Source organism: Parathielavia appendiculata (genome assembly GCF_033297405.1).
Source record: "Parathielavia appendiculata strain CBS 731.68 unplaced genomic scaffold N657scaffold_12, whole genome shotgun sequence".
Taxonomy (NCBI): domain Eukaryota; kingdom Fungi; phylum Ascomycota; class Sordariomycetes; order Sordariales; family Chaetomiaceae; genus Parathielavia; species Parathielavia appendiculata.
This window is the reverse complement of record NW_026944231.1, coordinates 528,040-545,793: the sequence shown is the minus strand read 5'-3', so window position 1 is coordinate 545,793 and position 17,754 is coordinate 528,040. Positions and strand designations below refer to the sequence as shown.

Sequence of the window (17,754 nt, the reverse complement as noted above, 5' to 3'; positions counted from 1 at the left end):
TTCCTTTCCTTTTACACACCTGCTTGAAAACTGTCTGTCACATCCCACTCGGCTTGTCTGTGGCTTTTCTGTCGTTTGAATAGCTACCCGCGTCCGCGACCAGGACGTTCACCACTCCTTTCTGCGGCACATCGCAGTCGTTCACGTCACAGACGGACGTACGTATAAAAGGTTCCTCGCCTCTTGTGCTGATAAGTGGAACAGGCTCTTGCTTCTCAACGCCCGCGACTGCTCTCCCAGGTCCCCCACCTCATCTATTGCCTTGTACAAACCGAGAGTTTTGAGAAGCGATCCTCAGAAATGTGTGGCATCTTCGCCTGTCACAAGTGAGTCTGTCCATCTCGATGTCCCGGTTGCGGCTCGCTGTGCCCCTGATGGAGGGGCAACTTTTTTGCCCCGCCATCACGCCCCTGCCGGTGGTTTCGTCGCAAACACCATTTTTCACGAGCGCATCTCGCTAACAAGCACGATCATAGCCACCCGGATGTGGTCAAGTTCAAGCCGACTGCTTTGAAGCTTTCCAAGGCGTATGTGCTCCCAATTGGACTCAAACTGACCGAAGGGACGGCGCAATTGACTTTGCTTATCTCGCAGAATTCGGCATCGGGGACCTGATTGGAGTGCGTTCTCCCTCCTAAGTTCACGAGAATACCGGTAGCACTGACACTTTGTGTTCTCTTGCAGGCGGCAGCGTTACTTGCCACAATACGAGTATGGATTGCGCCCAGGGCTCGGAAGACCCCGAAACCCCCCAGACACCAAAAGAGGATAGGCATTGGCTGACACATTCGCAGTTCTGTGCCATGAACGGCTCAGCATCGTCGGCGTTGGTGGGTTGCGATCGTCCGTCTATCTGGCCTCGAACGGCACTACTCACACGAAAAAACCAGAAAGCGGAGCTCAGCCACTCACCAATGCCGATGAGAGCATTGTCCTCGCCGTCAATGGCGAGATCTACAACCACCGTCTTATCCGGAAGAGCTTGAAGGAGCCCTATCACTTCAAGACCACCTCGGACTGCGAGGTCGTCATTCCCTTGGTGAGTGTTGGATGGGGCGGGAGCTCTATTGGTGTAATTGCTAATATTTGGGCAGTACATGGAGTACGGTCTGGACGCGCCCAAGTACCTCGACGGCATGTTCTCCTTCGTCTTGTACGACAAGAAGCAGGACCGCATCATCGCCGCTCGCGACCCCATCGGCATCACGACCCTCTACCAGGGCTGGTCGTCAGAACAGCCCGGCACCGTCTACTTCGCCTCGGAGCTCAAGTCGCTGCACCCCGTGTGCGACAAGATTGAGTCGTTCCCGCCGGGACACATCTACGACAGCCTGACAGGCGAGCGAACCAGGTATTTCCAGCCGACATGGTGGGACGGCCAGAAGATCCCGGAGACGCCCGTGGATCTGAAGCTGCTGCGCGAGACGCTCGAGAAGTCGGTCAGGAAACGGCTCATGGCCGAGGTCCCCTACGGTGTTCTGCTCTCGGGCGGTCTGGATTCCAGCTTGGTTGCGTCGATTGCGCAGCGCGAGACCCTGAGGCTGAAGAAGCTGGCCGAGGAGGCCAACGGCAGCGCGGATGAGGGCTCGGTCGACCCGGACAAGGGCGAGGGCCTGGTCGGTATCGACGACGAGAACAAGCTGTCGACCATGACCTTCCTTCCCCAGCTCAACTCCTTCTCGATTGGTCTCCCGGGGTCGCCCGACAACGAGGCGGCGCTCAAGGTGGCCAAGTTCCTGGGCACCAAGCACCACGTCATGACCTTCACCATCGAGGACGGCCTCAACGCGCTCTCGGACGTCATCTACCACCTCGAGACATACGACGTGACGACAATTCGCGCCTCGACGCCCATGTACCTACTCTCGCGCAAGATCAAGGCCATGGGCATCAAGATGGTGCTCAGCGGCGAGGGTTCCGACGAGATTTTTGGGGGTTACCTGTATTTCCACGGCGCCCCGGACAAGGCCGCCTTCCACGAGGAGTGCGTACGCCGGGTCAAGAACCTGCACCTGGCCGACTGCCTGCGCGCCAACAAGTCGACCTCGGCCTGGGGCCTGGAGGCCCGCGTGCCGTTCCTCGACAAAGAGGTGAGTGACTGAAGTTAAAAGACCCTCTCAACGCACAAACCGACACATATCTATTTAGTTCCTCGAAGTCGCCATGAACATCGACCCCAAGGAGAAGATGATCACGGCCGAGCGCATCGAAAAGTACATTCTCCGCAAGGCGTTCGACACGTCAGACGAGCCCGAGGCGCAGCCGTACCTGCCCGATAACATCCTGTGGCGGCAGAAGGAGCAGTTCTCGGACGGCGTCGGCTACGGCTGGATTGACGCGCTCAAGGACACGGCCGAGAAGAACGTCACGGACGAGATGATGAAGAACCCCAAGCCCGAGTGGGGTGACGATATCCCGGATACCAAGGAGGCGTACTGGTACCGCCTCATGTTTGACGAGCACTTCCCGCCGTCGTGCGCGTCGACTGTCATGCGGTGGACGCCGAAGTGGTCTAAGCAGACGGATCCCAGTGGCAGGTGAGTACAATTTGGTCTGTAATCGATGGTGAATGGGTGTGAAAATGACGAGACTGACGTGTGGTTTGTTCAGAGCGATTGCCATCCACAAGGCCAAGTACGCTGATGCGGCGTGAGCAGGAGCAAGGCGTATGTTGGTACATACATACATGGCTTGGGATGGTCTGGCCTGTCATGGGTGGGATGCTGTAAATCTAGCTATTCTCTGAATATATAGCTGGCCTAAAAGCTGTCTGTGTTTGGAAGCTGTTGTGGTGCTGTACTGAGATTGTTCGTCGCTACGATGGCTGTCCTTCATAGCGCCCTTTCACATGCTTGACGTACTTTTGATCTTGAGTGGACAGACCGATATCTACCTTAGGAACACATAAGCCTTGAATGACGAGAACATAAACCGGATACTTGTGTCCGACCGAAGGAAGGTGATTTGACTTGATGTGATCCCGTAAACGGAGGGTTAGGGTCAGTCGGATATCGCGCTGCGGGCCCACGTGGTTTCAGAAAGCAGGACGTCACTGGCTGCTGCCGTTTTGCATGAACGAGAGACTGCCGAAGCCACCAATCACAGAGCTCTGGGAAATTCTCGTAGTGTCGTTCAACCTCCCCCCCCCCCAACAAATTCCCGGGAGACCAACAAGGTTGAACACGCCGCCTCTCCCAACTCACCAACGTCAACCATAAACCCATCTCTTAGAGTTTTATTCTCTAACATATTGCCAACATGTCTGTTCCGGCTTTCTCGGATATCGCCAAGGCGGCCAACGACGTATGTTCCGAACCGAGCTCTGAGAAGCTTGCCCTCGGCGGAGCGGCATTTCTCGAGAGAACGCCAACAATGGCGCGAACCACGCATGGCTGACTGTGTGCTTCCAGCTCCTGAACAAGGATTTTTACCACCTCTCGGCCGGCACCCTCGAGGTCAAGAGCAACACCCCCAACAATGTCGCCTTCAAGGTGACTGGCAAGAGCAGCCATGACAAGGTCACCAGCGGCACGGTATGCGCAACCCAGCTACAGACTCATAGCGGTGGAGATGGAACCATTGATGCTAACCATTTCATTTCCCAAACAGATCGAGGGCAAATACTTTGACAAGCCCAATGGTATACATGACAGCTCCTACCTCTATGACAACGCGCGACGCTGCGTCCCCGTCTGGATCCCACGCTTTCCCGGGGTCAAATGGCGGATGGACCTTGGCCCGATCCTAGGACCGTCGCTTTACAACACGCCCGTCTAGTGGACGGTCTCTCTGGACGCGCGCGGACCCGCACAGGTGCTAATGCAATGGACGCGCGCAGGTTTGACCCTCACCCAGACCTGGAACACGGCCAACACGCTCGAGACCAAGATCGAGATGGCCGACAACTTGGCCAAGGGCCTCAAGGCCGAGGGTATCTTCAGCGTGCTCCCGGCCACGCAGGCCCGCGGCGCCAAGTTCAACCTGCACTTCAAGCAGTCCAACTTCCACGGTCGCGCCTTCTTCGACCTCCTCAAGGGCCCCACCGCCAGCATCGACGCCATCGTCGGCCACGAGGGTTTCCTCGCGGGCGCCTCGGCCGGCTACGACGTGCAGAAGGCCGCCATCACGGGCTACAGCGCCGCCGTCGGCTACCAGGCGCCGACCTACAGCGCCGCCATCACGGCCACCGACAATCTGAGCGTCTTTGCTGCCAGCTACTACCACAAGGTTAACAGTCAGGTCGAGGCCGGCTCCAAGGCCACCTGGAACTCCAAGAGCGGCAACACGGTCGGCCTTGAGGTCGCTGCCAAGTACCGCCTCGACCCCGTCTCCTTCGTCAAGGTCAGTCTGCTTTCTTTGTGTGTCGGGAACCGGATAGCTGATTTTGTTGGATGTAACAGGCCAAGATCAACGACCGTGGCGTCGCCGCCGTTGCCTACAACGTCCTCCTCCGCGAGGGCGTCACCCTCGGCGTTGGTGCTTCCTTTGATACCCAGAAGCTCGACCAGGCTACTCACAAGGTGAGATTGACTTGCAGTTCGGTTTGTTTTGGCGATTCGGATGCTAACACTCTGACCAGGTCGGCACCAGCTTCACCTTCGAGTCGTAAAAAGCTGGCACCAGCCGAAGAGGCGTTGTAGCTGGGACGGTAATCGCGCCCCTCGCGATCGTTCTCAGCCTTGCGGATGGTTGCGTTGGGTGGACACATCTCAGCAGGCAGCATTGTATCAGACTTGGACGTCGGGCCCACAACAGACACGTTGCACTGTATAGTAGATTCCTAGACAGCGCATATGCTAATTCCTCGCGACCGTTCCGGGCCTTGTTTTGCTCAGTTCGAAACAACCTTACCGCGTATGCTTGCCTGACTGTACAAGTACAACCTGGTTTCAGTGACATGATACATTATCTTGCCATCCACTCCTTCTCCTTGTTATCATTACTACCCTCTTTCTCCCCTCCTCCTCTCGGAGGCGGAGACGCAGGCGCCCTGCTCCCTATAAACGCCACCGGCGCCATGACCACGACGACCAGGATGGCCAAGGTGGACAGAAAACCCATGGTCACGGGCGATTCAGGGTGGTCAATGTCGACCCCGCGCTGCCTGGCCATGCGGTGCGCCCGCCGCTCGTCCAGCCTCCTCTGCTCCCGCTCGTGCGCTGCGCGGTCAAAGTGCGGCACGTCATGATGGTGGCCGAACGGGTCTTGTCCGGGGCCCATACCGCCTGTTCCGAATCCTCCTCCTAAGCCGGAACCGGGTGGGGGTGGATGTGGATGTGAATGTGGCGGGTCATCATGTCCACCATCACCACCACCTCCTCCTCCTCCTCCGGCACCCCTGCCCATTCCCGTGCCGGAACTCCTCCCACCAGAAGAAGAAGAAGAAGCGGTTGCACGTGTCCCGTAAAACCCGGTACTCTCCTCGTGCGCGGCCCTGCGTTTTGCTGCGTGCGCACCCCATCCGCCCGAGCGGAAAAAGCTTGGTGGAGGGCCCTGGTAGGTTCCTCTTCTACTACTGCGATTGCTGAGCCCGGACGCCGGGCGGCCGCCTGCGGGGCCCGTGCTGTGGTATGAGCCCTTCGGATGGTGGTGATAGTGAGGGTTGCTTCGGAGGCGCATCACGTCGCGGTCGTAGCGCGCGCGCTTCTCGGCGTGCGAGAGCGTCGCGTAGGCTTCGCTTATGCGCATGAAGCGGGTCGGCGAAGAGGGGTCGGTGGGGTTGTGGTCTGGGTGGTGGCGCTTGCTGAGGAGGTAGAAGGATCTGGTTCCACGCATACAAATTGAGGATGGGGTTAGAAGGGTGGTCATGGTGAGGGGAGCAGAGGGCGGGGGAATACCGTTTGATTTCGGCCGGGGAGGCGTCTGGGTGGACGTTGAGGGTCTCATAGTGGTTGGATGCGTCGTCGCTGGGGTTTGTGTCAAGGCGGAGGGCGCGCGGGGAAGCGTGGAAGAGGCGAGGGCAGGTCCATGTTTGCCATATTGCCGTTCGAAGGGGAAGCTGAGCGGACCACGCCGCGCTGGGGAGAGTATAGCGGAGTGGCATGCCGCATCCCGATGGCTTATTTACATGATCTAGAGACGGAGTGCTGGGTAGAGGGCGTTACGAAATAACTAGAGTGCCTTGTTGTCGGCCTCTTAGCTGAGACTGGCCCACTTTGCGAAAACCAGTGACGAAATTAATGGGCGATAAGATGAGGTGCGGCTTGCAACCAATGCCAAGATCGACGAGCCGTGTGATTCTTTTGCAGCCTTGCTCGCGCCACAGCACCCCGCTGACGTCTACACTGTAAAAAGTGTTGGCGGGGCCGCAGAAGCCGAGCATTGAGATAAGCTGCTGGGGGCTCAACCTTCCAGTGTCTTCTCCGCAGCATCACTACGAGTTTTCACGATGGCAGCTCAGACTCCCACAACTGAGCTCGGCAAATTAAATGGTATGCCCTAAGAGTCTGGCTTTATTAGCAGCATTGCTGACGGTGCCCAGTCGAGGATAGCGGCAGCAAACCCAAGCCGGATGCCTCTGCCGCAAGCAACGGCAACCTAAATCACGACAGCGACGAGTCCGAGGACGAAGCAGAAGAGGCCGCTCCCGCTGCGGCCACCGGTGCGGCCAAGAAGAAGAAAAAGAAGAAGCCCAAGAAGAAGAAGAAGAATCCCACACAGCAGTCGGACCCTCCGCGCGTGCTGATATCGCAGCTGTTCCCGGACAAGAAGTATCCAACGGGCGAGGAGGTCGAGTACGTGAATGAGAACCGCTACCGCACTACCAACGAGGAGAAGCGCCATCTCGACAATCTGAAGAGCGAGTGGCTCAACGACTACCGCCATGCCGCCGAGGTGCACCGCCAGACCCGCCAGTGGGCGCAGAAGAACATTAAGCCCGGCCAGACACTGATGGAGATTGCCAACGGCATCGAGGACTCGGTTCGTGCGCTCGTCGGCCACCAGGGTCTGGAGGAGGGCGATGCCCAGATCGCCGGCATGGGTTTCCCGACCGGCCTGAGCATCAACCACTGCGCCGCGCATTACACGCCCAACTCGGGTAACAAGATGGTCCTGCAGCAGGACGATGTCATGAAGATCGACTTTGGCGTACATGTGAACGGCAACATCATCGACAGCGCCTTCACCATGGCGTTCAACCCGCGCTACGATCCGCTGCTGGAGGCCGTAAAGGCCGCCACCAACGCGGGCATCAAGGAGGCCGGCATCGACGCGCGAGTCGGCGAGATTGGCGGTGTCATCCAGGAGGTCATGGAGAGCTACGAGGTCGAGATCGACGGCACCACCTACCCGGTCAAGCCAATCCGCAACCTTAACGGACACAGCATCCTCCCCTACAACATCCACGGCACCAAGAGCGTGCCCATCGTCAAGAGCAACGACAGCACCAAGATGGAGGAGGGCGACGTCTTCGCCATTGAGACGTTTGGCAGCACGGGCGAGGGAAAGGTGCGCGAGGAGGGCGAGGTGTCGCACTACGCCAAGCGCAGCGACGCACCCAAGGTCGACCTCCGTTTGAGCTCGGCCAAGTCGCTGCTGAATGTCATTACCAGAAACTTTGGCACGCTGCCGTGGTGCAGGCGGTACCTAGACCGGCTGGGCCAGGACAAGTACCTGCTCGGGGTAAGTCACGGAAGGATATTTGGAGGGGCAAGAGAGACAGACATGCTGACGGCTGCAGTTGAACAACCTCGTCGCCAACGGCATCGTCGAGTCGTACCCACCGCTGGTGGACAAGAAAGGCTCCTACACGGCCCAATTCGAGCATGTGAGTGACCGACCGGCATTGTTATTAATGGGTAAGTCCCTCGCTAACATTCCCAGACCATCCTTATCCGGCCTACCGTAAAGGAGGTCATTAGCCGTGGAAACGACTACTAAGGCAATTGTCTGAATAAGAACTGTCTAAAGAATCGGGTCGGTCGTCTAACCGGGCGGCGTGAAGCTGTCGAGTGTCGACACATGGATGGCGATACCTGTTATGCTACGTTTTTTGATGTACTGTACATGTGTATATACACACTCAACCAAGTTGAGGTCTCCGTACTTCCAGGAGCGCTTTAGCCACAATCCGGTTCCGGCACAGCGTACCGGACCCGTTTGTGGGGTCCGGTCATGATCTCAAATCTGGGGAATGTTCGCCGCAGATTCGGCGTGCCGTAATCCAAGATTTTTAAAGTTTGCCGCTGCCGGCTGAGTGGTGAATCGGCTCCTCCGATGACGCACGGATCCAAGGTAATCATGTCCAGACCATGGGTAATGATGGCAATTGGAATCCATTGAAGACGTCAAAGCTTGCTTCTGATCCCTTCTCAACAATGGCGGCAATTGGGTGGGCCCGGTTTTGATTCTGGAGGCATCTTGGTAGTTCCGCAAAATTTTCATATCCCCACGCTTTCGCCGGTTCCAGTTAACTAAGCGAGCCTGGCAAGACAAGGTCGCCACTGTCCTTTCCGATAAGATTTCGCGCGTCCAATTGCCAAAAGAATGCCGGCCATAAAAAAGGACTCAAGCCGAAGTCCATTGTCGAGCAGTTAGCATTCTTTGCTTTGCATGTGCCGCAACGGCTTCAACATTCGTTCTCTGTTATAGAACACCAACGCACAGCTGAATCGACATCGCGAAGGCCGATCGTCGAACTGCGAACTGCTTTGCTCAAACAACTCGTTTGACCTGCATCTCCATTTTGGAACTGCCGATCACTCCGCGTCTCTCCTGAGGCACGCGACCGTAACCGGAGATCCGGGCGAGCGGCTGCCATCTACCACGACTCTTTGAACACAAACCCGCTCAACACACCAATCGAAAATGAAGGTCTTCTCCAACGCCGAGACGTTCAACTACTCCTGGGAGGAGGTATCGACCGCCAACTGGCGCAAGTACTGCCCATGGAACCAAAAATCGACGCACGTGGTCGCCGTCGACACGCTGTCGCGGACCGTCGACCCGGAAACAGGCATCCTGCGCACCGAGCGGCTCATCACGTGCCGGCAGAGCGCGCCCGACTGGCTCAAGAGCCTGATGGGCGGCAGCATGGACGAGTCGCAGGTTTACGAGACGTCGTACGTCGACCCGCGCACACGGACCGTCACCATGGTTTCGGCCAACCTCACATGGTCCAACCTCATCAACGTGCAGGAAACGGTCGTGTACCGGCCGCTGAACGGGACCCAGACGCGCTTCGAGCAGGCTGCCAAGATTACGGCGCTCTGCGGCGGGTGGCAGCGCATCAAGAACAGCATCGAGGACACCCTTGTCAAGCGGTTTCGCGAGAACGCCGTCAAGGGGAAGGAGGGGTTTGAGGCTGTGCTGGCTATGAGCCGCCGCGTGTTTGCCGAGGAGCGCGAGCGCGAGAAGATTATGATGCTGCAGGCGCAGGCTGGGAATATCCGTATGGCTGCTGCGGCTTGAAAGGGAGTGCCGCGGATCTTGGGAGCGGGAACTCAGCAGCGTTTCGCCAACGGGGTCGTCACCGCATATCTCGGCTCAGATGGTATCTGATGGTACCAGTAAATGGGAGGAAGGCAAAATGGGCATGACAAGGGCGTCAAGCAACGTGTGCGTGCCTGAAGTAACAAAGAGGGGCCGCGTACTTCAACCATGACGGACAACGAAGTTTACGCTGTGACGTCGCAAAGTGACGAGCGACACATATTCAAAGAGGATTTACATCTCTCGGGCGGGGCGAACTTGCATTGGCCGCCCGTACCGGGCCGGCGAAGGAAAAAGAAGTGGTCGGGATTAAAACGGGGGCATTAAAGCGAAGAGATTTGGGAGCATGGCGTCACGGCTGATTTTTTTTGGTTTCCCCCCGTCTTGTCTGTACAAACCTACAGGACTGGAAGAGTATTCGCTTGCGGAGTCCGGGTTATACCCCCGCGTGTGTTTGTTGGCGATTGGCAATAGAGGGAGGCATCTAAGGTTACAGTCTTTTCCTTTGACTCCGCTCTTCATAGAGCATAGAGATAGAGGATAGATGTATTTGGGAAGAAAGACGCTCTCCAAACCAGCACTACATTCATCGCCGTTCCAGCTGATGTTGTATCCATGCCTCCCAACCACCGGCATACTAACATGTATGGTCCCAAGGCTATACGCATCCTGTTCGCAACAACAACTCGCCAGCTAACTATCGCCAAACAAACCACAGCGAGACTGTTATTGCTCCTTGTTACTGGCAGTTTTAGGAGTTGCACCAGCATCAGTCGTAACAGCAGCAGCAGCAGCGGTGACAACAGTCGAATCTCCTCCACCCTAACCATCCCACCCCCCCTTCCTCCTCCTACACCTCCTCCTCCTCCCCTTGTCCCTCCTCCAAACGAGCCAGACACCGGGCGAGGTAATACCTTAATAACCGGCTCGTTTCATCATCAATCCTCCCTGAACCACCACTACCTTTCCGAGCCCTGTTCTCTCTCCCTTCTTCTTCCACACCTTCGCGGGTTCCTTTCCCCCCTCCATCCCCATCCAGAATACGTCTAATGAAATCTACTGCCTGAGAGTATTGCCGAAAGAAATACAGCTCCTCTGCTGCGTGCAGCAGCGCCTGTGCTTCTGGTTTTGAGAGGGGAGTTGGCGAGTCTGGGAGGGGAAGGGGGATTGTTTTGTGTATCTTGAAAATTCCGGTATCAGCGTCGTTTTGCCCAGGTCTGGGGGGGTTGGGGGGTTGGTGGTGATAGGGAAGCGGTGAATCTTGGGTTGGTGAGCATCGGAATGGGATGATGATGAGAACAGAAACGGGGTGAAGAAATGAAGATGGGAAGTGGCGAGTGAGTTTGAACACGAAATGGGGGTTCTATACATTGCCGTTCTCAACCTTCGGGCGGTAGGATTGTTTCAGGGCTTGGAAGGCTTCCTGGGACAGGGCGGTGCGCTCGGCGCGGGTGGGTTGGTGCTCGCTTGTTGGGTCTGTGGATGAGACGATGGTGGTGATGGTGGTGGTGGTGTTCGTAATGGGCGTGGCGGCTTCATCGGGTTCCGAGTCGGAGAGGTTGACGGAGAGGAAGAGCAAGTTGGCGTCTGTTTGGTCCGTGTCCATGTTTCGGTTCAGGTGTTTTGATATGTGGTATGTGCGAGTTTAAAAGGTGGGCGGACGGAGTGAGATGAGACTCTGGGTGAACTCTCACTCGTCAGAAACTTGGTTCTTTGAGGCGCTCAATTAATCTGCAAAGACATAAACCAAGCAACTTAGTAAGAGACGATAGTTGAGAAGTTACATTTTCGAGCTCAAGCAAGTAAAGAAGCCTGTGGTGTTGATAAACTTGAGGTTGAAATGGAGACTCGGCTATGGTGTTGGAGCGGGAAAGAGTCCGGCAACAGTGGGCCTCCGCCCTCCGGCCATTTTCTCCAATCTCCGCTCCGATCCCCCAACCGCTCTTCGGGTCCGAAGTAAACAATCACCCGTTTCGGTACCTCCGTCTCAGGGCGTTGTTCTCATGACAGCACCCGAGTCCCTTGATTCCCAAGTCGACACATCACCTACCAGCAGCTATGGATGAAGTACTAAGTCGCCTGGTCGACAAGGCCTGGGCCACGTACCTTGACACGCCAGAAAACACTCGTTGTTGTAAGTCCGTACCATGTTTATTGGTGGTTCAGTGACCACACGGCGACATTTCTTAAGGCATTAGAGTGAGCAGTGTGACTCCGTCTCATCAAAAGACATATGCTGTTGGGGCCAGGCCGGTGCCTGTCAACGAACAGGTCACCTCCGACAGCAACCATGACGGAGAGACATCTGCCATTCCTACCAAAAAGCATGCCTCTGGAGATAAAACTGCCCTGGTTCAGATCGAACTAATCTACCACTTCTAGTAATCGCCCTCGGCGGCATCCCCGGCTCTGGTACGCCCACCCCTTAGCCCCTTTCCAGCACCCACTGATCCCTTCCCCCTAGGCAAAACCACCCTCTCAGCCCGCCTGACCGCATCGCTCAACGCCCGACATGCCGCCACCTCACCGCCCGGCACACCCGGCGTCGCAGTCTTCCTACCCATGGACGGCTTCCACTACGCGCGCGCCCAGCTCGACGCCATGCCCGACCCAGCGACGGCCCACGCCCGCCGCGGCGCCGAGTTCACCTTTGACGGCACAGCCTTTCTGCGGCTGGTGCAGCGTTTAAATGAGCCGCTGACCGACACTACACCAACCGTCTTCGCGCCATCATTCGACCACGCGCTGAAAGACCCCAAGGAGGACGACATAGCCGTTGAGAGGACCCATCGGATTGTCGTGCTCGAGGGGAACTGTATGTCATATAGCCCCTTCTCCTCTCTTAATCTATCCCTCCCCTCCCTTCCCAAAAGAACTGCAACTGCCTACCCCCAAAATTGGGTTTGATAACTAACGCATTTCCTTTATCTGGAACTGATTGACTGACTTGATTTGGACCTGGATCCAGACCTCCTCCTAGACAAACACCCCTGGTCCCTCGCCTCTTGCCACTTCTCCCTCAAGATCTTTGTCTCTGTCGCGCCGCAACTCGCCCGCGCCCGCCTCGTGGCACGCCATCTCGCAGCGGGGCTCTGCTCCACGCCAGCCGAGGCCGACCAGCGCGCAGTCGAGAACGATCTGCCCAACGGAAAGGAAATTGTCCGGCTGCTGATCAAGGACGTGGACGACGTCGTCGAGAGTTGCGAGGATGACGGGTGGGCTGGGTAGGTTAGGCGGTTGACCTGGATAGAGGAAAGGGTTTGGGTTTAGTTAGGTAACGTTTCTCATGGAAAGAAAGACGACAGGGCGTTAAGGGGGGCAGACAATGTTTGCTGGTCTAGTTTGATACTCCACCTGTTTCCGCTCATTTCTGTCCTCCAACTCTCCTCTCGATTCCCAGCAGCTAACCATCCTGCCAATGCCCCAGTCTAATCCAGAATCGTCATCCACCTGCAGTAGAGCAGCGCTCCCACTTCAAAAGAAGAACAACCCTCTGCACATAGGGGCTCATTTTGATCCAACCGTGCCATGATTGCAACGAGTACACAAGCCAAGATCCGGAAAGATCAGGCTGCTCTGCCTCAAAAGCAGGAATCCTCTCTGAACTACACCAAAAACAACCGAGTAACAGCCCAAGCATCACAAGTGCAGTTGGCGGTTGGCAGTGACAGCTTCATGGACAAGAACTCCACGTCGGGAGAGACTTGTCAGTGTTCGGGGTACGTTACCAGAGAGAGGATACGAGCCTCTAGCCAAGTCATAGAGCTGCAATGCGTGTCACATTCATGACAGGCCAGAAAACCAGACCATACTTTCTACTCGGCGCTCTATATCCCCTACGTTTGGCTTTACCTCCTGAAAGAAATGGGTGGCAGTGATCATGGCACAATAGTGGACTGTCCCCGTTAGAACAGGCAATTGGCTCCCATGATACCTACTCAATCCCACCATCCTTCGATATGGTATGGCAATGTTGAGGAATCGGAATACTCCATGTGGCAGACGACCTCGTTGATTCCGTATATCAGATTTCGGGGCCGCAGTCAAAGGTACAATACTACTACCAGCTACGCCTCATCATCACCTTAAACCAACATCACACAGCATCTTGGCACGGATTATGTAAACCTACGAACAAGGTAGTTTCTTCATATGCCTCTCGATCAACCGCAAACATCGCCTGCCCGGAATCTCCCCATTCATGCCCTCCCAACCAGCGAGCGGTATGACACCCGAACCATTTCCCCAAGCCCAAGCTCCTCATCGGCCCAGATCAAACCGGCCAGATATGAACGCCAGAACTCCCAATTACCGCAAACTTAGACGAACAATCGAACCGAGAAAAGGGAAAATAGCACCAGAGAAGAGATCGTGAGGTACAGTGTACTGATTGGATCTCCAAGTCGACCTCTAGCCAGACCGTTGTAGTACCGTGAACCTGTGATGTACCCTCGAAATCCGCCCAATACATGACTCAAACAAGCTCCGACAAGCTTCCGTAATCTGAAGGATTGCCCAATAAAAAGCAATCAGGAGAAGAGAGAAGGCGATTTCAATGATGCACATTGTGACCGGCGTATACGGTCACTCGCCCTCTACTTGCGGGGGGACTTGGGAATGACAAACTTGAAGTTCCCTGAGCTGGACGGGCCACCACTGTTGGCATGGCGAGACGCAGCAAGGCCGCGTGGTTTAGGCTGCGCTGCCTGAGCTCCCGGCTGTGGAGTCAACACCGAGGACGACTGAGCTCCGATCGACACCATGTATGAATGAGGCTGAGTCGACGCGGCGGGCGGTGGAGGTTGCGGTGCCTGAGTTCCGGCCTCCGAAGTCGACACTTGGGACGACTGATGGTCAGCCGTGCGAGGAGTCTGAGCTGCGGTCGAAGCCGAAGACTGAGCCGAAACAGACAACGGTACAGCGTACCTCGAAGCCATCTGTGACCCTAGAGGGGAAGCCGGTGACTGGGTAACCATTGTCGAGTTGGACTGCAGAGATGACACTCGGGGAGGAATGACATGGGTGGAGCCCCCAGACGGTGCCGGAGGAGACAAACTCGGCTGCGACGAACTCGGTATAACCTGAGCTGCAGTGCTACTCACCGGCTGCGTCGAAGCGGTCGAGATGGCCTGCGCCCACAGATCCCTTGAAGCCTGGACGACCGAGCTCGGGGCTTGAATAGGAGCCCGCGCTCGGCCCGACGGCATATTCGTCGGAGACCAGATCGAGAGACGAGAAATGCCGACCCGTAGGTTCTCAACCTTATCAGACCTTGTAGAAGTGGCAGCTTCAGCCTCGTGAGCAGCAACTGCAGGCTCAGGAACAGCAGCTGCAGGCTGTTGAGTGTCTTGGGTGACAGACGTCTGAGGCTCCGAAAGGCCATCGTTGGGCAGTGGAAAGTACAGGTCCATTAGGTCCTCGGCCGCAGCAGTGACCCTGGTTTGGGGATCAAGCTGAGCAAGATCCTCCAGATAGCTCCGCTTGGACCACGCCTTCTCGTGTGTCGGGCCGGTGAAGGCGTTTGCATGCTTGATCTCCGAGGTGCCGGAGGCCCAGCGTGAATTCTGGAGACCCACGTCCCGGGTAGCACAGGGCCTTGCCGAACCAGCCTCAGATTTCGGCACAGGAAGCTGTTGAACTGAGCTGGACTGCTCAGGCAACGGTTGAGGAAATGTAGCTTTGCCGAGAACCCAGTCCATGGCGCCGGCAGACTTCTGAAATTGGATCCGGCTGATGGCGGGGCCCGCCGGATATGGGGAGCGCGGCGAAGTGTCGGACTGGCGCGGGTGCCCACCGGGCCTCGGCAGGTGCGGAATGTTTGCCATGGAGTCGGGAGGGTTAACCGCGGCGTGCCTCAGCGACAGCAGCTCTCCAGCACTGTACTGGATGCGGCCCTTCGTGGTGCGCGTCGACGGCTCTGGCTGGGCTACTCCATTGACCCTGGATTCGGACTCAAGGTGGCCGTTAGGAGCCCCCTGGCGGGCCCGGTTGACCTTGACCTCGGCGTCAAGGGCCTCGTTGACAGTGTCTTTGATGGCCTGAACCCGTTGCTCATCAAAACCTTTCTCTCTAGCATCCTTAACCATGTGTTCCACGACGCCAGTCCTGATCCCCATGGCCAAGTTGTCCCACTCCTCGGCCGTCATACCCGGAGGATATGCACGGAACATGACCTGAAAGATGGTACGAGCAATGTGCTTGAGCTCCTGGCGGGATAGGAACTCAACGCCATCTAAATTCGCTTGGCTGGTGGTTGCGCCGGCTTCATCTTGTCCAAGTTCAACCAATGCATTCTGCTCGGGTTTGATCGTTGGCTCAAATGTAGCATTTTCAACGGGAATGGCAGGCGTCGTGTTGCCATTGGTGACAGGAGGGGCGACCTGTGCCGGGACAGGTGCCGGGCTGATAGCAGCATATTGTGTCGTGCGAGTGGACGGTGGCACATCTCGCGACGCCGGTGCTGCAGGCAATGTGGTCGATGTGGCTGGAGTGCGAGTAGAGGCATCTACAACAGGGGCTGCAGCCACTGTCAGATTGCTCGGAGGAGCAGGTTGGACAGCCGAAGAGGGAGCGAGGGCTGATTCGACTTGATCCAAATAGTCTCCTGCCTTGAGTGACCGCACCCGCGACATGAACTCCATCAGGTCATTGCCATTGGCGAAGTGAAGTTCGTATCCTTGAAACGAGCCTGCATCCTGAAAGGTGACGAAGAGCAGGTCGTCGGTGCCAGTAGCGTAATCATACCAGGCCGTGATAGCCCAGTGGCAGTAATGGTAATAGCCGTAGACGGCCACGTCGAAGAAGCCCAGCTCCGGTTTCTTGGCCGAGGACAAAAAGATGACTGACGGCTGTGCAGGCTTAATGTCGCGACTCGCAAATTTGACCGATATCTTGAGAGTGGCATTTGTTGGTTCGAAAGGCTCTCGAGTGCTCGCATTGACGACGGCCTCGGGAAGGGGTACAACCAATGAAGGCACCTCCAAAGGAGGAAGGGGAGGCCGCCTCGCCGGCCTCGACATCGGATTGAGCTTCGCAGACTTGTTCTTGGACTTGGCTGGCGTTGCCATGCCCTGGCTGCGCGAGGCCGGTCCATGACCGCTTGATGCCTGTGAATGGTTGTTCGAGGTCCTCGCCCGGCTCGCAGCCTGTCGCTGAACCACTAAGAAGCTGTCGTGAATGTTGTTGCGACCGTGGTCGTCGGCACGAGCACTGTTGTTACGCACTGGATGCTCAATCTGATGGGCGGTCCTTGACACGCAGTTAGCTTTAGTAAAATCAATCGGGTCTGAGACGCGGGACCAACCTCATGTTACGCTGGTGCAAGATTCTCACTGTCTGGTCGACGACCCGGTCGTAGAGCCTTCCGCCACCGAGATCATCCAAGCCTTTGACCATCTGAGCGTCGTCATCGTCGAACATGCCAGACTCGATAGCATCTGAAAACCATTAGTAAAGGTTGCACACATCAATCAGCCAAGAAGTAATGTACCTGTCCACGCCTGAGCAAAGTTCCAGCCTGCTGCTGGATTGTTCCCATGGACCGGAGCCCGTCGGGGAGCTTGAGGCGCCGGAAGGGGCGGCGGACACTTATGGGCATTGGTGCCACCGCCATAACCACGATGGCCGTGACCACGGTCACGACGACCTCTACCGCGGTCTTCATCCAAAGGCAACTCGTCAACCCGCGCGACGCCGAGATCATCCTAGAGCAGTTAGCAACCCCTTGGGGCGACGACTACAAATTCCGGATAGAAATAAACAATAGCACCTTTAAAATGCAAAGTATGCAAGTAAAACGGAGAAGCAAACAAACAAAAGGAATGAATCCGACCATCCAGAGGGGAGGAAAACAGAAACGGAATGACACTTACCATCATTGCCATCATCGCCGCTTCCTCCCTCATCTTGGCCTCGTCGACGAGAAACGACTGGCCATGAGGGCCTTGATCGGGATGGTGAGTTGGAGGAGACATGCTGACAATGTCTTCAGACTTGATGACCAGTTGGAGATATGACCGACGAGAAGGTCGGGCAAGATGATCAACTGACTTGGTTGATTGTTGGATGAGGTAAATCTGAACGGGTCGGGCCGAGACTCAGTATGAATTGAGAAAGGAAGGTCTGAAATTACGAGTTGTTATCAGAAAAATGAGGAACGAGAGTCCGTGTTCAACGGCGGGCAGGAGCAGAGGGAAGGAACAAGAATCGCGAAACAGAAGGCGCGAGCCGATGGCAAGGGCGAATGGAGTGCCACAACACGCAAGGTAAATAGACCTCACAACGTATTGAGATAAGGAAGGAAGAACAGAGTCAGGTAAAGTC

General features: G+C 56.5%; 8 protein-coding genes across 8 annotated transcripts; 5 read left to right on the top strand and 3 right to left on the bottom strand.

Moving 5' to 3' along the window:
• Window positions 1-300: 300 nt before the first annotated feature.
• Window positions 301-2,653, top strand: N657DRAFT_682993 (glutamine-hydrolyzing asparagine synthase; the record flags this gene model as incomplete). Its single annotated transcript, XM_062796536.1, has 8 exons — window positions 301-326; window positions 477-527; window positions 595-620; window positions 685-711; window positions 795-1,039; window positions 1,095-2,090; window positions 2,149-2,537; window positions 2,611-2,653. The coding sequence occupies 8 exons, from the start codon at window positions 301-303 to the stop codon at window positions 2,651-2,653; spliced, it is 1,803 nt and encodes a 600-aa protein (XP_062645119.1).
• A 536-nt stretch (window positions 2,654-3,189) lies between these two features.
• N657DRAFT_648172 (uncharacterized protein) lies at window positions 3,190-4,853 on the top strand. The gene is made up of 6 exons (XM_062793472.1): window positions 3,190-3,303; window positions 3,411-3,533; window positions 3,610-3,640; window positions 3,839-4,341; window positions 4,401-4,520; window positions 4,580-4,853. Exons 1-6 carry the CDS (start codon window positions 3,259-3,261, stop codon window positions 4,607-4,609), a joined length of 852 nt encoding a protein of 283 aa, XP_062645118.1. The 5' UTR covers window positions 3,190-3,258; the 3' UTR covers window positions 4,610-4,853.
• A 52-nt stretch (window positions 4,854-4,905) lies between these two features.
• Window positions 4,906-6,089, bottom strand: N657DRAFT_623688 (DnaJ-domain-containing protein; the record flags this gene model as incomplete). The annotated part of the gene is made up of 3 exons (XM_062790692.1): window positions 5,838-6,089; window positions 5,337-5,761; window positions 4,906-5,225 (listed from the first exon to the last, which is right to left on the bottom strand). Exons 1-3 carry the CDS (start codon window positions 6,041-6,043, stop codon window positions 4,906-4,908), a joined length of 951 nt encoding a protein of 316 aa, XP_062645117.1. The 5' UTR covers window positions 6,044-6,089.
• Window positions 6,090-6,234: 145 nt separating this feature from the next.
• On the top strand, window positions 6,235-8,165 carry N657DRAFT_648171 (peptidase M24A, methionine aminopeptidase). The gene is made up of 4 exons (XM_062793471.1): window positions 6,235-6,431; window positions 6,482-7,623; window positions 7,682-7,768; window positions 7,825-8,165. Exons 1-4 carry the CDS (start codon window positions 6,389-6,391, stop codon window positions 7,879-7,881), a joined length of 1,329 nt encoding a protein of 442 aa, XP_062645116.1. The 5' UTR covers window positions 6,235-6,388; the 3' UTR covers window positions 7,882-8,165.
• A 431-nt stretch (window positions 8,166-8,596) lies between these two features.
• On the top strand, window positions 8,597-9,729 carry N657DRAFT_126239 (MSF1-domain-containing protein). The gene has a single exon (XM_062785837.1). It carries the CDS (start codon window positions 8,809-8,811, stop codon window positions 9,409-9,411), a length of 603 nt encoding a protein of 200 aa, XP_062645115.1. The 5' UTR covers window positions 8,597-8,808; the 3' UTR covers window positions 9,412-9,729.
• A 553-nt stretch (window positions 9,730-10,282) lies between these two features.
• N657DRAFT_692413 (uncharacterized protein) lies at window positions 10,283-11,290 on the bottom strand (the record flags this gene model as incomplete). The annotated part of the gene is made up of 2 exons (XM_062797164.1): window positions 10,802-11,290; window positions 10,283-10,612 (listed from the first exon to the last, which is right to left on the bottom strand). The coding sequence occupies exons 1-2, from the start codon at window positions 11,036-11,038 to the stop codon at window positions 10,283-10,285; spliced, it is 567 nt and encodes a 188-aa protein (XP_062645114.1). The 5' UTR covers window positions 11,039-11,290.
• On the top strand, window positions 11,265-12,810 carry N657DRAFT_126225 (P-loop containing nucleoside triphosphate hydrolase protein). Its single transcript, XM_062785836.1, has 4 exons — window positions 11,265-11,566; window positions 11,815-11,844; window positions 11,897-12,247; window positions 12,401-12,810. The coding sequence occupies exons 1-4, from the start codon at window positions 11,491-11,493 to the stop codon at window positions 12,658-12,660; spliced, it is 717 nt and encodes a 238-aa protein (XP_062645113.1). The 5' UTR covers window positions 11,265-11,490; the 3' UTR covers window positions 12,661-12,810.
• Window positions 12,811-13,618: 808 nt separating this feature from the next.
• On the bottom strand, window positions 13,619-17,405 carry N657DRAFT_673658 (uncharacterized protein; the record flags this gene model as incomplete). The annotated part of the gene is made up of 5 exons (XM_062795699.1): window positions 13,619-14,492; window positions 14,535-16,680; window positions 16,736-16,868; window positions 16,922-17,135; window positions 17,304-17,405. The coding sequence occupies 5 exons, from the start codon at window positions 17,403-17,405 to the stop codon at window positions 14,028-14,030; spliced, it is 3,060 nt and encodes a 1,019-aa protein (XP_062645112.1). The 3' UTR covers window positions 13,619-14,027.
• Window positions 17,406-17,754: the final 349 nt, after the last annotated feature.

Coding starts and splice junctions, on each gene's coding strand:
- N657DRAFT_126225 (XM_062785836.1), top strand. CDS start 11,491: ATGGATGAAGTACTAAGTCGCCTGGTCGACAAGGCCTGGGCCACGTAC. Junction 11,567..11,814: donor GCCAGAAAACACTCGTTGTT/GTAAGTCCGTAC, acceptor TACCACTTCTAG/TAATCGCCCTCGGCGGCATC. Junction 12,248..12,400: donor TGTCGTGCTCGAGGGGAACT/GTATGTCATATA, acceptor ACCTGGATCCAG/ACCTCCTCCTAGACAAACAC.
- N657DRAFT_126239 (XM_062785837.1), top strand. CDS start 8,809: ATGAAGGTCTTCTCCAACGCCGAGACGTTCAACTACTCCTGGGAGGAG.
- N657DRAFT_648171 (XM_062793471.1), top strand. CDS start 6,389: ATGGCAGCTCAGACTCCCACAACTGAGCTCGGCAAATTAAATG. Junction 7,624..7,681: donor AGGACAAGTACCTGCTCGGG/GTAAGTCACGGA, acceptor TGACGGCTGCAG/TTGAACAACCTCGTCGCCAA. Junction 7,769..7,824: donor ACACGGCCCAATTCGAGCAT/GTGAGTGACCGA, acceptor TAACATTCCCAG/ACCATCCTTATCCGGCCTAC.
- N657DRAFT_648172 (XM_062793472.1), top strand. CDS start 3,259: ATGTCTGTTCCGGCTTTCTCGGATATCGCCAAGGCGGCCAACGAC. Junction 3,641..3,838: donor ATACTTTGACAAGCCCAATG/GTATACATGACA, acceptor GGACGCGCGCAG/GTTTGACCCTCACCCAGACC. Junction 4,521..4,579: donor TCGACCAGGCTACTCACAAG/GTGAGATTGACT, acceptor CACTCTGACCAG/GTCGGCACCAGCTTCACCTT.